This window comes from Oncorhynchus gorbuscha, unplaced genomic scaffold, assembly GCF_021184085.1.
Source record: "Oncorhynchus gorbuscha isolate QuinsamMale2020 ecotype Even-year unplaced genomic scaffold, OgorEven_v1.0 Un_scaffold_633, whole genome shotgun sequence".
NCBI lineage: Eukaryota > Metazoa > Chordata > Actinopteri > Salmoniformes > Salmonidae > Oncorhynchus > Oncorhynchus gorbuscha.
The window spans coordinates 31,418-47,421 of NW_025745745.1; the positions used below are offsets into that span (position 1 = coordinate 31,418).

The following is a 16,004-nucleotide window of genomic DNA, read 5'->3' on the forward strand; positions in this document are numbered from 1 at the left end:
TGTAGATTAAAATTGTATTATTTTATAAACTATTTTAGTTCATCAGAAACATCATTTGAAGGAAACTTTCCTTGCCTCTGAATGTGTGCAAAACGTTCTGCTGTAGCACTGTGTGTCATGCGAGTATGCAAATAACACAGTGTGTAGAGACCCAGAGGAGGACATCTGTCTGTCCTTCTGTCCATGCTGTGTCCTTCCCCCAGGCTAGTCCACAGTCACCATGTCTCTCACAGTGGGGAAGAGCTCAAAGAAGCCCTGGTAAGAACAGATGGAAGACACATCATCATACATCAACATAGTGAGACATTATGGTTCACTATGTCTGGTCAGATTACAACACAATTAGACCCATAGAAAGTACTGACTGTCTGATACCACTTTCACACTAACATGCTGTTCCCACACTGTGCTGGCTCTGATATTAGTTTCCTTCCACATTGTTCAGCAACTACAGTAGACGTGTACCCAGGCCAGGCAGAACCGCTTGGCTCAGTTTGGCTCAGAGAAACAGCAGAGTGAAAAGGGTATCAGTGTGGAGTGGGTCAGGGTCAGGGGTCATTCCAAAGCCACATTCTCCTAATTGACAAGAATTCAAGGGAATTGGAAATTTAGTGTACTTCCTGAATTGACCCCAACCCTGGAGTGGGTTAGTACAGGGTCCAGTACCTTGAATAGGTTGGTAGACTGGAGCACTCCGGAGGTGCAGCACATCTCCCTGATGGAGTGCATGGCCAGCTGGGGGGCACCGATGTCCAGCACGGGGATCCCCAGGCGGGAAGACAGGATGGGGCCGATGGTGGTCCCACAGGGGCTGTCGTTACGCACCATCACATCCTGGGGCCACAGAAACAGGGTCAGGAGGGTAATGAATTAACACATGCTTACTAGGTACAGTTGAAGCATCTGTGGAGAGAATACACACATGTACTGTTACATTCAGATTTATTTTATTTCCAAGTGCCATGGATGCCCATTAATCACTCAGACATACATTGGATATCAGCTGTGTGGGGAAACTCAACATGAGTCAGAACTGGAACTGTCCTTCCTGCCTCTCTGCTATTTAAATCTGGCTTCACACTGGTCCATTCCTCTGGGTCCATATGGGGGTGAATAAGTGCACACCTCAGGGAGGAAATGGACCAGAGCGGTAGTTTCACCAGGGCCTGAGGTGAATAAAGTGCCCTTGTGGGAGCGAAACATCCTTCATCTACTCTTAAGAGGCAGACGTTCTCATTTCAGTCTCCCTCATCTCTCCCATAAGCTTGGTTTAAAATAACCCCTACCCCACGGCTTGGTTTAAATCCCCACTACAGAAACGGCTTGGTTTAAATCCTTACTGCACCACGGCTTGGTTTAAATCCCCACTACAGAAACTACTTGGTTTAAATCCCCACTACAGAAACTGCTTGGTTTAAATCCCCACTGCACCACGGCTAGGTTTAAATCCCCACTGCACCGCGGCTTGGTTTAAATCCCCACTGCACCACGGCTTGGTTTAAATCCCCACTGCACCACGGCTTGGTTTAAATCCCCACTACAGAAACGGCTTGGTTTAAATCCCCACTGCACCACGGCTTGGTTTAAATCCCCACTGCACCACGGCTTGGTTTAAATCCCCACTACAGAAACGGCTTGGTTTAAATCCCCACTACAGAAACGGCTTGGTTTAAATCCCCACTACAGAAACGGCTTGGTTTAAATCCCCACTACAGAAACGGCTTGGTTTAAATCCCCACTACAGAAACGGCTTGGTTTAAATCCCCACTACAGAAACGGCTTGGTTTAAATCCCCACTACAGAAACGGCTTGGTTTAAATCCCCACTGCACCACGGCTTGGTTTAAATCCTCACTGCACCACGGCTTGGTTTAAATCCTCACTGCACCACGGCTTGGTTTAAATCCCCACTGCACCACGGCTTGGTTTAAATCCTCACTGCACCACGGCTTGGTTTAAATCCCCACTGCACCACGGCTTGGTTTAAATCCCCACTACACCACGGCTTGGTTTAAATCCCCACTACACCACGGCTTGGTTTAAATCCCCACTGCACCACGGCTTGGTTTAAATCTCCACTGCACCACGGCTTGGTTTAAATCCCCACTACACCTCGGCTTGGTTTAAATCCCCACTACACCACGGCACTTTCTTCACCTCAGCACTACTTTGCTAGGAGATGTGCCCCTTGCAGAGTGGATTTAAGAAACATCAAACCCGCGCAGTGCACCAAGCACACACAGAAACAAGTATGTATGAACAAATCACACGCGCACACACACGCACACATTACCTGAAGAGGCACACCAACACGACTGGCGATCTCTCTCAAGATGGAGGCTGTCACAGCCGTGGTGGCATAGCGCTGGTTACTGTTGAATTTAACTACAGGACCCTGAGAGAGAGAGAGAGAGACAGGACATTCAGACAATCACACTGACTACAACTTCAGATATCTGTATAGAAAACATACATAAATGTATAGCATGTCTGCCACAAATATTACAGGTCCAACATGACTATTTTACCTAAATCTAAATTGTAGACATTTTTTGTAGAAGATTCCAACATTATGTCCACCAGTTCTAAATGGGGGTTTTCAGTGCGTATTGCTGAGGGGGTAATTTGAGTTCTGTACCTTGTGGAAGGCTGGTCTGTGGTTTTCATCATGCTTCTCCCTAGGTGAAAATGAAAGGCGATTAAAACTATAAACACAGCAAACATCTTTCAAACTGTCTTCTGGTCCCAGCTGGCACAAAAACAGTACAACAGCAGTCAATTATATATCTAATATGATATAAATGAGACTACTATTCCCCAGGTATACTGTACACTGACTGGTAGTTGGGATGTTGTTCTTGAACCTGACTGGTAGAGACAGTGTGAATGTTAGTATGTTTTCTATGGGGAGTAACAGCACATTGTCTCTAGTAACATCCCAACTACCAGTCAGGGTCTAGAACATCATCCCAACTACCAGTCAGGGTCTAGAACATCATCCCAACTACCAGTCACACTTTAGAAAAATGGTGGAGAATCAGGACACAACCTCTGACTGGTAGTTGGGATGATGTTCTGAACTGACTGGTAGTTGGGATGATGTTCTAGACCCTGACTGGTAGTTGGGATGATGTTCTAGAACTTGACTGGTAGTTGGGATGATGTTCTAGAACCTGACTGGTAGTTGGGATGATGTTCCCCGACCTCACTTGCACACTTTCTGTGATGGATCTAAAAACATTTGATTGGTGTAATAATGGGCTGGAGGGGAGGCTCCACCATTAAATCCATGGCAGGAAGTAGACACTTTGGGAAAATGGTGGAGAATTGGGATGCAACCACAGAGTGATTAACAGTACAGCGTTTCTATAGGGAGTAGGAGTAAACTGACTGGTAATTGGAGTGTTACTATAGAGACTGGAGTGATTGACAGGTTACTGTATGGTACTGACTGGTAGTTGGGGTGCAGGGCGTGGGCCATGTCGGCGCTGATCATGAAGGAGCGTGGCACCGCCTGCTGGAAGGCTGTGAGGTTGGTGGGGAGGAGGACAGTCGACTCAGGATTAGCTCTGTCAGGTTGGACGCTGCCCCCTGGGCGCTCTCTGACCCCACCTACAGGCCATAGGGGAAGTGTTAGGTTAGGGTTCACCAAACCAGTTCCCTCCTGTAGGTTTATACTCAACCCTGTTCCTGGAGAGCTACCCTCCTGTAGGTTTATACTCCAACCCTGTTCCTGGAGAGCTACCCTCCTGTTTAGGTTCTATTAACCCTAATTTGAGCTAAATCAGTCATTTTATAATAATATTCTATTAATTAGCTGGGTGATGAGCTAAATCAGTCATTTTACAACTGGGGTTGGAGTGTAAACCTACAGGAGGGTATCTCTCCAGGAACAGGGTTGGAGTATAAACCTACAGGAGGGTATCTCTCCAGGAACAGGGTTGGAGTATAAACCTACAGGAGGGTCTCTCTCCAGGAACAGGGTTGGAGTATAAACCTACAGGAGGGTCTCTCTCCAGGAACAGGGTTGGAGTATAAACCTACAGGAGGGTCTCTCTCCAGGAACAGGGTTGGAGTATAAACCTACAGGAGGGTCTCTCTCCAGGAACAGGGTTGGAGTATAAACCTACAGGAGAGTCTCTCTCCAGGAACAGGGTTGGAGTATAAACCTACAGGAGGGTATCTCTCCAGGAACAGGGTTGGTGTATAAACCTACAGGAGGGTCTCTCTCCAGGAACAGGGTTAGAGTCTAAACCTACAGGAGGGTCTCTCTCCAGGAACAGGGTTGGAGAGCCCGGAGTTAGATATACAGAGGCCATATTGACAAAACATCTCAGAGAAGGAGTGCTGATCTAGGATCAGTTGTACCTTTTAAATTATAATTAATCAGAGGGGGAACCTGATCCTAGATCAGCACTCCTTATCAGAGATACTTTGTGAATATGTCCCCAGGGGGTTTTCCAAACCACCAGAAAACCCTGGGCCCTAGTTATAGTTCATAGCTATAGCCCAGTGAAGGAGAAGCCCTAGCTCTACACAGAATGAATTTAGCCAACACAGGACTGGGGGACCGACCTCTTCATTGTCAAACAGAGTCACCATCCTGATGTTGGGGTCTGTGGCCAAAGAGTCTCCAGATATGCAGGAGTCCATCAGAGCCTAGTGGACAGAGGAAAATAGGGTAAAGGTTAGGGGAATGAAGGTTAAGGTTAAAGAAGAAGTAGAGGTTAGGATAATAAATGGTAAGGTTAAAGAGGACGTTCACATTATGGTGGTGGTCATGTTCCGATTCCTCTTGTCCCTCTCAAACACACCGGAGGAAAAGATGTGAGGTTCCTACTCTCAGATCTTTATGTACTTTGAGAAGGAGACCTGTTGTTAGTGTCTGGAGGTGGAGTGTTGAGTTGGAACAGAGGAGACTCACCTGTAGGGCACAGTAGCAGCTGTGGAGGTTGTCCAGACGGGGGGAGTAGATGAACTCTTCAAACACACCTCCAATTGCCTATGCAGCAGACACACACAGACACACGTCATTAATCTGTTATCGGTGTCATTAACAGAGAGGGAGGAGGTGTTGGAGAGGAGACTCACCCCTGGCTGAGTGTCAGCCAGACACAGCTCAAAGTCCAGCAGGGCCTCAGGCTGAACATCCAGCTCTGAACACAGCACCTTGACCAGGACTGGGTGGTGCTTCTCTGCCTGGACGAGTGACAGAGATGGAGAAATGTACTAAAGGCCTACTGAAGTTGTGTAAGGCAAGTGATTGATTAGTGTGTGTGGTACATTGGACTGTGTATAACTATCTAGTACTGCAGAGTGTACAGTGAGAGATATGGATAGTTAAGAGTCTTACAAAAGTGGCGGCATCGCAGGCATCTCCAGTGGAACAGCAGCCAGTCTCCAACTCCTCCTGTACAGCAGTGGCTAGGATGGGCACTCTGTCACACACACAGTTACTAAACACTTATTTTCCTGTCCAAGTCATGTTTGTTCTCCTGGTCCCTTGAGGGGTGTATCTCAATAGTCTATAGTGGTCTCCTCCCCTTCAACTGCACTGATGTGAAAGAACAGAACAGGTGACAGCAAATTCCAGCCATACTGCCTTCACCTGTCCTGTCGTCAGATCAGTGTAGATGGAGGAGAGGAAGCCAGTTAAGACTTCTGACATGCAACCTGGGACTTACAGGTGGTTCTCCTTGTTGGGGCCGAAGGAGTCGTTGATGTCCCTCTGGAGGTGGATGGCCAGGTGGGGGATCCTCATGATCGGCCGGGGCACGTGAACCAGACGATGGACCAGCTTATCTCCAGTCTGCACCACAATAACACAACAACTCCCATGTAAGGCCCTCTCACAAACACACCTCCATTCTCCAGACACACTTCAACACATAGTTCATGAAAGTTCAGAAACCTAAGAATGGGCCAACCTTAATGTTTCAGTTGTGAATGAAGGGTTAGATGGGTAGGGTTACATTGCCATACCTTGACCATAACACGACCGGCAATGGTCAGATCCCGGTCAAACCAGGTGTTCCAGATTCCTCCACCGTAGCATTCCACCCCGACCTGCAGACAGCCCTGTTTGGTCTTCTTGGACCGTGGCTTAATCTGAATCAACCACACAGAGAGAGAAGGGTGTCAAGTTAGCGACCAAATACAAGTATGACCTACTATCCCCAGTGGTTGGCGGTGTTAGCCCTGGGTCATGTTCAGTAGGGTACAGCATAGCAAATCGTTTGGCAACAGAAAACCTAAATATTTGTTCTTAAAAAATGGATAAGTTCAGACATTACCTCACGGTTTCAAAACGTTTTGTCCCTAATGAACACGGCCCAGTAATTTTCCCAGCGTGTCCCAATTGTAGAATTTCATCCTTACCCTCAGACAGGGGCTGTCTGTGTGTGCTCCAATCATAGTGAAGCCATTGCCTGGCTTGAAATGTCCACCCACAGCAAAAGCGATGATGGAGGAGTAGTTACGGGTCACAAAGTACTGTTGAGAGAAGAGGAGTAGTTAGTTCTCAATTAAGCACAGTTTGACAGGAAAATATTATTTGATCCCTATATAATGAAGCCCTATAAAGCTGTGTAGATTAGTGTCAGACTGGAACCTCCATGTACTGACTGACCTTACTGGCAGGCTTGATGTTCCACTGCTCAGTCTCCTTCAGCTCAGTAAAGCCAGCCCCCAGCAGACGGGACTTACACTCATCAACCACTGCTCACAAATAGGACAGAGTGAAAAGAGCAGGACATTAACTTCAAGCCACATCGTTCCTTTCATGAGTTACAACCTGTGCAACCGGGGGACATATCAATTAACTGTCTGATAAGAGGGTGGCTTTAAGACAGCTCAGGAGGAGATCTAGGCGAAGGATAATGTGAATGGACTGTACATGGAGCAGAGTGCAAAGGTAGGCTACACAACAAAACGGCATCCGTACAGGCTCAGAAAGAGGACATCCGCCTGCAAGATATCTATCTTATTTAGAGATCAAGGTCCATTTAAGTTAGGGCCAAATAGTCTCCCACTGCATTTGGTTTACATGCTCTTGACAGCTACATGCCTACAAAAGATTATATTTCCATTGTTCTGAACCTGTAGTACTGACACCATTTCTTTAACTATCAAACTACCAGTCCTAGAATGATTCGTGTTCTTACCGTGGTATGGAGACACTCCTTTGTTCACGAACTGCAGGAACTCCTTGGCAGCAGTCTGCACAGCTTCCTTTGAACTTTTCATGATCAGTGACTAGAGAAAGCAGAAGGATAACGTTACAAGCCATGACTGATACAGCATTGCATTGGGAAGCAAAACAGAAAGAGATATTGCTGAACAGCAAGCAAAATACAATTTAGCAAGAAGTGTCATAACCTGAAAATAGACTGTATGGCTAGTCCAAAAACAGAATACACGTTTAGCTGAGTGAAGAATTAGACAGCAGGCTGATCCTTGCTTGCTAGCTAGCTAAATCAGCTACGTTAGCTAGCCAACACATTGTAATGCAAACCTTAGACACAGCAAACGCAGCTTCTAAAAGTTGAATCAGACCGCTCTGAGCTAGGTACACCGCTTAATAAACCGACTGCAAAATCATAATTTATGGCGCTTACCTGCATTAATATTTAACTGGACTTTTAAACTGTGTACCCGGTGTAAAGCACCCGAGAAATCTGACAGATTTGATAAAGACCACCGATGTAGAAACTAACAATGGGTCATTTGAGGGGAGGGGAACGTGGTATTGCCCTCTGCTGGCCAGGAGGTGAAAGTGAAACAAACAGTGGATAAGAACCAAATACAGTATACAAGATCGTTCCAACATCCAACTTGGCCCACTAATATTAGACATTTTAAAGATTGGAGACAATTTGGGAAGCATAAGTCAACCAGGGATCAGTTTTCCCCACTTTTCTACAAAAAGTTTAAAGGATACGTATATATGGCATTTTTTAGCCATTTTATTGTGCTTTCCAGACCCCCTCAAACATTTTAAACCATCAATGGGCTGTATGTACCAATTATTTATGGAGATATGGTCATGTGAATCTAGTCCAAAATCGCCACACGCATGCAGCTGGTTGGTGGCCATATTTAAAATTATCACCAGGGGACTAATGGACAAAATCAGTTATGGCACTATAGCCAAAATGACATTAACACATTCCCTATATGTGTGTGAAATGTTAGTGGCTCTATCACAAAGTAGCAAAAATCTGCATGTAGCCGCTGGACTATGGTCAAAATGACCCCTATTAAAACTGCAATATGTAACGTTTGGGATGACCAGACCTAATTCACAAAAACTATCATTTCTTACATCTGTCATTCTCATTGAAAGCAAGTCTAAGATGTGGTACATCTGTTCTGTGTGAGCTATTTCTATGCTTCCCATTCTTAAGTTTAGTTGTTGCGTCTTTTACTTTCAGTTTTGTACACCAGCTTCAAACAGCTGTAAATACAATATTTTTGGTAGTGGAAAATATATTTAATAGCGGTTCAGATGGTACAATGATTCTTTACACTACACATGCTTGTTTTGTCACAAACAGAAATTTGGCGAACTCTTATAATTTTTGCAACCAGGAGCCATTTCTGCATAGTGCACCTATAAGGTCTTAAGAGTACTTTATGATCAGAATTACTTTTTATATTACCTGTGGGATTTATTTAGTGGGAAGATAACATTAGCAATTTTTATATTGTTTGGAATGATTTGACTCTATTTTATCCTGAAGAAGGCACAGTGATGCTGAAAGGTTTGTGTTTTTTTTTTTTACCCATACGGAGTGTGCGATCCTTTGTTTTTATACCCTATTTTCTTCTAACAGGAAAGCCAGATGGCAGCCATTTTATTAAAATATCAGTCCTGGTTGATTGACAGGCTTCCAAGACTGCCTTCAATCTTTAAAATAGTCCTTAAGGTAGCAAGTATTAATGTACCAAGTTTGATACTTGTATTATGAAATTGTACAACTATTGAATGTATCCACTGGACGATATTGTGTGGCAGCAGAAAGATGAGCACCAAACCAAACTGTCACCCTCAACAGGCAGAAGAATAATGTTTCAATAATTAAATGTTTAAAAAACAATAGTGTAGTATGCAGCTTTCTGAAGAAGCAACATCATGGGTATTTGTGTGCGTGCGGGCACGCGCGCTTATCTATCACTTTGTGTTGTCAGTTAGAGACAAGCTACTGATGTTACTGCTAGTGTCTGATAAATAGATAGAAAGGCTTTCCCACTAATATTCTCAATTAAATGTTAACTACAAAGTATGCCTACCTGGCAGAATGATATCATGATTATTATTTGTTTCAATTGGGAGGGGATTTGTTTTGCAAACTGCCATCGCAGTAGCCTACAGAAACATCGCTCGCATTCCGCCACTGTGTCAAAACGCAACCAGGAGTCTTCAGCCTTGTCACTGAAAGATAGCCACACGTGTCTCATTAGAGGAAGAATGCATTATTTTTTAGAAGTGAGACCTTTAGTGTGATGTAGATAGCCTAAATGTGATGCTAATAAAATGGGTATTGATCAGTAAAATGTACATCAGCACTCAGCAGTGCCACAGTACACATATACTTGTGCAAAATCCTCTCACGCCCTCTCACAAACTCCCTTAAATTCAAATAATGTATTGCTCTGCTGTATGTGTCAATAGGGCATTTATTAAGGTAATCATTTCAAATGAATTATTAATAACAGAAACATAGCACTTGATAAGTTTCCTGTTATTAACCTGGACTCGGTCTTGTGGTGGTATCTATCATCTGTCATTGTTGCTGGAGCAGGAAGTGGAACTCTTGACACGTAGTTTATTATTATATGTAGTGGTGGCACTGCATAGCCCCTAGACACAACCCAAGAGAAGTAATTGTCTTTGTGAAAGTCAGACATAGAAGCGAGAATACATTTACCCAGCACCACTTCCTCCTCTCAGCCAGCACCAGGTCATGTAACTGTTTCATACCTGTCAAAGGACCATCACTTTGGTTTGCCTTTTGTTCTGCCGTCGGTCTGAGCAGAACATATTGGACCAACGTCTGGTTCTGCAGTGGGTCAGTATGTGTGGAAGACGTGCATTCAGGCTTTCTCTGCTTCTGCTGGTGTGGTGTGTGTGCACAGCCTTTGAAGGTAAGATTTGTCCTGTTCTCAAACACACAGCATGCATGTACAGTTTGTACAACACTGAAAAAGGAAAGGGGTCCTGTCCTCATGTTTCATTTCTTAAATATTAACAGCATTATCATTACCTCGTATAAGAATAGGAGTTCTACTCAGCACAATCTGAACTGCATTTATGGAAGCAGAAACATTTGCGTCAGAATATATATATACACACACACACACACACACACACACACACACACACACACACACACACACACACACACACACACACACACACACACACACACACACACACACACACACACACACACACACACACACACACACACACACACACACACACACACACACACACACACACACACACACACACACACACACACACACACACACCTTTCTCTTATGCAACAAACTGGGCATTGCAATTGTAGTCAATGCAAAACAAACATTTGAAATGAAACAATACACTTTACAACCCATTTCTTTTCATGTTTACAGAGAATCAAGTGAAAACATTGGAAACAGGAGCAGATTTGGGCACTCCTGCCTGTCCAAACCAAACCATTAATAACATGATGTATGTAATATGTAAGATAGATAGAGGGAAAAGTGGTGGGAGTGAGTGTCAAGTGTCTCTTCGGTTTGACCAAAATGGTACAGACAGCACTTGTGACCCCAGAGTCACACTACAGATAAAGAGTGGTGGAGTATTTCTACACATCACCAACATACAACCATCTGATGAAGGGAACTACACCTGTCAGTGTGTATTTAATGGAGGAACAGATATTTTGCATCTCAATATTTCTGTCAATGGTAAGTGTTTGGTTTTGTGTGTCACATTTAGCTTGAACTGTGAATGTTTGCTCTCATTTAGTCATCTCTACCATCTCAGTCCAAGTGAACTGGATTGTATCAAAAATAGTCTTCAAATTGAGCATCTGTCAACATGACCAGAGTGGAGGAAGAGAAACAAGCCATATAGGATCACAATGAGTTCTTCTCTTTTCTTTTTCAGGATCCCATGTCAGAAACATCCTTTCTTTCCAACGTCCTTTCCATTTCATGATAATAACAGCCTTTGCAGGATTTGTAGCCGTCGTGGTCCTTGTTGGAATAATCAGGAGGAAATGTAATGTCAAGTAAGAGATTCTTATTAGCTTGTTAAAAGAAAAGTTGATTGATATGACATATTTGGTAATTGAATTAATCAATTCCTTTGTTATGGAGGTACTGTAATAATATAATGTAAGTTCAATCTCAAATAGTAATCTGATCTACAATTGATATAGAGAACTATGGGACTCAGAAACATGCGGTAGGCTATACTTTAGGTCCAAGATTTGTTTGTGCTCGCTTGCCAACTCAATGTCAATGGTGTGACTATGAGTGACAAAGAGCTGCCAATAGAGCAACAGATAAAACTGAGATCATATGAAATACCCTGATGTATGATATAGGCTACTTGACCTACGTTAAAGTCTGACTCGATAAGGTTATTGTAGGTCACTAATAACTGAACTGTTGAGGTTTCTCACTTCCTTCCTTGTCAAAAATTAGTGTTGGAACAAAACATGCATGCAGCCACGCACAAACACACATAACATTTTGTTCCAGAAAGCATCTGCTGTGTAAAACCATGTTATGTTACGTTCATTCACAGGTCTTCTGTTCTTTTACACAGCAGGAGAACACAGCAGAAAGCAGTGTACAACTTTAAGGAGGTGATGCAACTGTCTTTTCTGTCAGGGCTGTTACTGCTTGATGTTACCTGGAGTCATAAGACTGTCAGGGCTGTTACTGCTTGATATTACCTGGAGTCATAAGACTGTCAGGGCTGTTACTGCTTGATGTTACCTGGAGTCATAAGACTGTCAGGGCTGTTACTGCTTGATGTTACCTGGAGTCATAAGACTGTCAGGGCTGTTACTGCTTGATATTACCTGGAGTCATAAGACTGTCAGGGCTGTTACTGCTTGATGTTACCTGGAGTCATAAGACTGTCAGGGCTGTTACTGCTTGATATTACCTGGAGTCATAAGACTGTCAGGGCTGTTACTGCTTGATGTTACCTGGAGTCATAAGACTGTCAGGGCTGTTACTGCTTGATATTACCTGGAGTCATAAGACTGTCAGGGCTGTTACTGCTTGATTACCTGTTACCTTGATGTTACCTGAGTCATAAGACTGTCAGGGCTGTTACTGCTTGATATTACCTGGAGTCATAAGACTGTCAGGGCTGTTACTGCTTGATATTACCTGGAGTCATAAGACTGTCAGGGCTGTTACTGTTGATATTACCTGGAGTCATAAGACTGTCAGGGCTGTTACTACTGCTTGATATTACCTGGAGTCATAAGACTGTCAGGGCTGTTACTGCTTGATATTACCTGGAGTCATAAGACTGTCAGGGCTGTTACTGCTTGATGTTACCTGGAGTCATAAGACTGTCAGGGCTGTTACTGCTTGATATTACCTGGAGTCATAAGACTGTCAGGGCTGTTACTGCTTGATGTTACCTGGAGTCATAAGACTGTCAGGGCTGTTACTGCTTGATATTACCTGGAGTCATAAGACTGTCAGGGCTGTTACTGCTTGATGTTACCTGGAGTCATAAGACTGTCAGGGCTGTTACTGCTTGATATTACCTGCTTGTCAGGGCTGTTACTGCTTGATGTTACCTGGAGTCATAAGACTGTCAGGGCTGTTACTGCTTGATGTTACCTGGAGTCATAAGACTGTCAGGGCTGTTACTGCTTGATGTTACCTGGAGTCATAAGACTGTCAGGGCTGTTACTGCTTGATATTACCTGGAGTCATAAGACTGTCAGGGCTGTTACTGCTTGATGTTACCTGGACTGTCAGTCATAAGTGTCAGGGCTGTTACTGCTTGATATTACCTGGAGTCATAAGACTGTCAGGGCTGTTACTGCTTGATGTTACCTGGAGTCATAAGACTGTCAGGGCTGTTACTGCTTGATATTACCTGGAGTCATAAGACTGTCAGGGCTGTTACTGCTTGATATTACCTGGAGTCATAAGACTGTCAGGGCTGTTACTGCTTGATATTACCTGGAGTCATAAGACTGTCAGGGCTGTTACTGCTTGATGTTACCTGGAGTCATAAGACTGTCAGGGCTGTTACTGCTTGATGTTACCTGGAGTCATAAGACTGTCAGGGCTGTTACTGCTTGATATTACCTGGAGTCATAAGACTGTCAGGGCTGTTACTGCTTGATGTTACCTGGAGTCATAAGACTGTCAGGGCTGTTACTGCTTGATATTACCTGTAAGGCATCTGCAGACTATGCTCCTTCACATTTTCAATAAGTTAGAGTTAGATTGAATTTGCCAACATTTACAAATATTTCCAAAGCCCCATGTGAGATCTACAGTGTAATATGTTGACATATTGTTAATGTCTTTGTAGGTGGAGCAACAGGACATTGAGCCCTACAGCACGTTCACAAGGAGAGACAATGGGCTTTACTCAACTCTGCAGCTGCCACCTAACCCCTGACCTCTAGCACCGTTGACCAATGACAACAGGGAATTAGACACCTTTTTCTATCACTAGGGGTTAAATACTATTTCACCAGCCCTGGATATACAACTGTACAGTATGTCCATTTACTGTATATATTGATTACTGTAATGCCCCTATTTTTACAGCTGATACGCCGACTTAATATAATTTTATTGATTGGTTACTGACACCTGGCTGAATAGGTCCTGTACTGTAGATAGTCTGCTGTTGCTGTAAATATCAGCACTTACTGTATGAATCATGCACATTATGTTACCTAGAACCAATGTTCCTGTGGACAGATGTGATCATGTGCATTTTCTCCAGGTGTCAGTGTATTGGATTGGTAAAAGATATTCCCTGCAGCAGTAGAGATTTACAGTCATCATCACAACATGCTTCGTGATGATGTATTGTCCTTGCTTTCAATGTTCCATCTCCATGTATCATGTAGGCCTACATGAATTACATGTTCAGGTGAAGAGATGTAACGACAAAACTAAAGCATTCATTAAAACTTCACTTCCAAACAGATCCATGGCCTCTATAGTAATATGTATACTGTATGGATCTAACCCAGCATGTACACTCTAGTCTAGAGGAAAACAAACCATTATCTACAGTACATCAGGCTTATATGATATAAGAACCCTTCAGCCTTGTGGTGGAGCAGAATCTATCATTGTTTGTGTGTAAAGGAGGAAGTGGACCTGTTGATGTGTCTGTAGTTAATAATTCAAACACTCCCTCCAGGCTTTCTGAGGGCGCAGAGCAGGCAGAAGAACCCTGCTGTTATTTTACTCACCGATTTCATTCCAAATTATAAAAAGAACGCTTTAGAACTGTAGAATGCTTTAGAACTGTAGAATATTTTGTTTTAGAACTGTAGAATGTTTTAGAACTGTAGAATGTTTTAGAACTGTAGAATGCTTTAGAACTGTAGAATGTTTTAGAACTGTAGAATGTTTTAGAACTGTAGAATGTTTTAAACTGTAGAATTTTTAGAACTGTAGAATGTTTTAGAACTGTAGAATGTTTTAGAACTGTAGAATGTTTTAGAACTGTAGAATGCTTTAATACATTGTAAGTCGCTCTGGATAAGAGCGTCTGCTAAATGACTTAAATGTAAAAATTCGGCCTCGTGGTGCTTTGCAAAGACCAAGATGCACTAGCAGAGGTCCAAGTGTTTCTGTGAAACAGTAAGACAGGTAGAAGCTAGAAAACAGCACCACTTCCTCCTCTCAGCTCTCAAGGTCCATTATAACTAGTCAACGCAAGTTTTACTATGTTCCTCTATTGAACAACTAACGTTGGATAGACGTTGAGTTCTGTACTCTCAGCAGTCTCAGCAGACAACATTGAGTAATGTGTGGTTCTGCAGTTGGCCAGTATGTTTGTATTCAGGCTGCTTCTGGTGCAGTTACCAAATAAGATATCAACTTTACTTTTTGACAGAAATGTTATAGGTGCAAAATCCTCTCACAAGCTCCCTCACAAACCACAGGGGCCTCATTTATAACCATTGCGTAAATTTCACACTAATGCGTGTGCCATTTCTGAAAAGACTGGGCACCTGCATGTTTCCAATTATAAATCAGAGCTGTCTTGAAACTGTATATGTATGAAAGAGTATTAAAACTCTGCCTGAAAATGCCCATCATTCCGCTGTGAATGGTCCTGGTGCACCAAAACAAACAAAAATTGTCAAGGGAAGCCAGTCAGGATTTGGCTTCAGACCTATCACATCACAAGCCAAATGTCTCTATTGACAGAAAAAAATGGGAATTGTTGCATCTCGTTGTGTTGTACTACGGTGGCTAACTAGCTAGCTAAAAATCTGCCCTTTCCTAAATTAGCCATGGATGTAGATTTAGACTTGTGGTTTAACTTAATTCTCTGTACTGGCCAATGATTATAACGTCGATTCTGATCCAACCATAAATTAATACATTGTGCCCCTGGCTTGAGAGGATGGAAGTTCAACATGTAGCTAGATGTAGTATGCTAATGTTAACTATCTGGCCTGGTGTATCATTGTCCATAAAAGGAAGTGAGTCTAGCGAGCAAGTATTTTAGCCAGGTAGCCTAGGACAATAAAAACTAAACGCGTGTACTGTTTGACAGAGTGATAGACCATTTAGGCAACATGAAAGAGGATGGCTGTAAAGGCATTCCTCCTCCTCTTCTGAGGAGGAGAAGCGAGACGGATCGGAGGACCAATGTGCAGCGTGGTAAGTGTCCATAACGTTTATTTAAAGACATAAATTGAACACTATGAAATACAAAACAATAAACGTGAAACGAACAAAACCGAAACAGTACTGTGTGGCAACAAA

General features: G+C 43.2%; 3 protein-coding genes and 1 long non-coding RNA gene across 7 annotated transcripts in view; 2 read left to right on the forward strand and 2 right to left on the reverse strand.

The window, feature by feature from the left end:
- Window positions 1-7,743, reverse strand: LOC124019570 (aspartyl aminopeptidase-like). The gene is given in 16 exon segments (XM_046334948.1): window positions 1-255; window positions 667-834; window positions 2,293-2,394; window positions 2,638-2,677; window positions 3,452-3,539; window positions 3,542-3,611; window positions 4,575-4,658; window positions 4,924-5,001; window positions 5,091-5,198; window positions 5,353-5,437; window positions 5,684-5,808; window positions 5,982-6,107; window positions 6,378-6,491; window positions 6,628-6,716; window positions 7,163-7,253; window positions 7,616-7,743. Coding segments are annotated over 16 exon segments (1,425 nt in total). The 5' UTR covers window positions 7,622-7,743; the 3' UTR covers window positions 1-204.
- Window positions 1-16,004, forward strand: part of LOC124019575 — a 72,901-nt gene that overhangs the window by 10,780 nt on the left and 46,117 nt on the right. The gene's annotated exons all lie outside the window — the stretch shown is intronic.
- LOC124019574 lies at window positions 6,759-14,202 on the forward strand. Of its 4 annotated transcripts, XM_046334956.1 has the most exons (7): window positions 8,448-8,617; window positions 8,744-8,761; window positions 10,037-10,145; window positions 10,641-10,958; window positions 11,161-11,284; window positions 11,806-11,866; window positions 13,573-14,202. In XM_046334956.1, exons 3-7 carry the CDS (start codon window positions 10,076-10,078, stop codon window positions 13,660-13,662), a joined length of 663 nt encoding a protein of 220 aa, XP_046190912.1. In that variant the 5' UTR covers window positions 8,448-8,617; window positions 8,744-8,761; window positions 10,037-10,075; the 3' UTR covers window positions 13,663-14,202. The 4 variants fall into 4 exon arrangements, with proteins under 4 accessions (XP_046190913.1, XP_046190910.1, XP_046190911.1 ...); XM_046334954.1 differs by lacking the exons at window positions 8,448-8,617; window positions 8,744-8,761 and adding an exon at window positions 6,778-6,912; XM_046334955.1 differs by lacking the exons at window positions 8,448-8,617; window positions 8,744-8,761 and adding an exon at window positions 6,805-6,912 and having other exon boundaries at window positions 11,827-11,866.
- LOC124019576 overlaps window positions 9,511-16,004 on the reverse strand; it is a 22,136-nt gene continuing 15,642 nt past the window's right edge. The window contains exons 2-3 of the long non-coding RNA XR_006835801.1: window positions 9,982-10,157; window positions 9,511-9,861 (exon numbers count right to left, since the gene is read on the reverse strand). This is a non-coding gene — a long non-coding RNA (uncharacterized LOC124019576). The remainder of the gene's footprint in view (window positions 9,862-9,981; window positions 10,158-16,004) is intronic.

What these genes read in the sequence shown, in the direction of transcription:
- LOC124019574 (XM_046334954.1), top strand. An exon ending in TCTCAATATTTCTGTCAATG is followed by an intron (nt 10,959 to 11,160) that starts GTAAGTGTTTGG and finishes TTTCTTTTTCAG; the next exon opens with GATCCCATGTCAGAAACATC. An exon ending in CAGTGTACAACTTTAAGGAG is followed by an intron (nt 11,867 to 13,572) that starts GTGATGCAACTG and finishes ATGTCTTTGTAG; the next exon opens with GTGGAGCAACAGGACATTGA.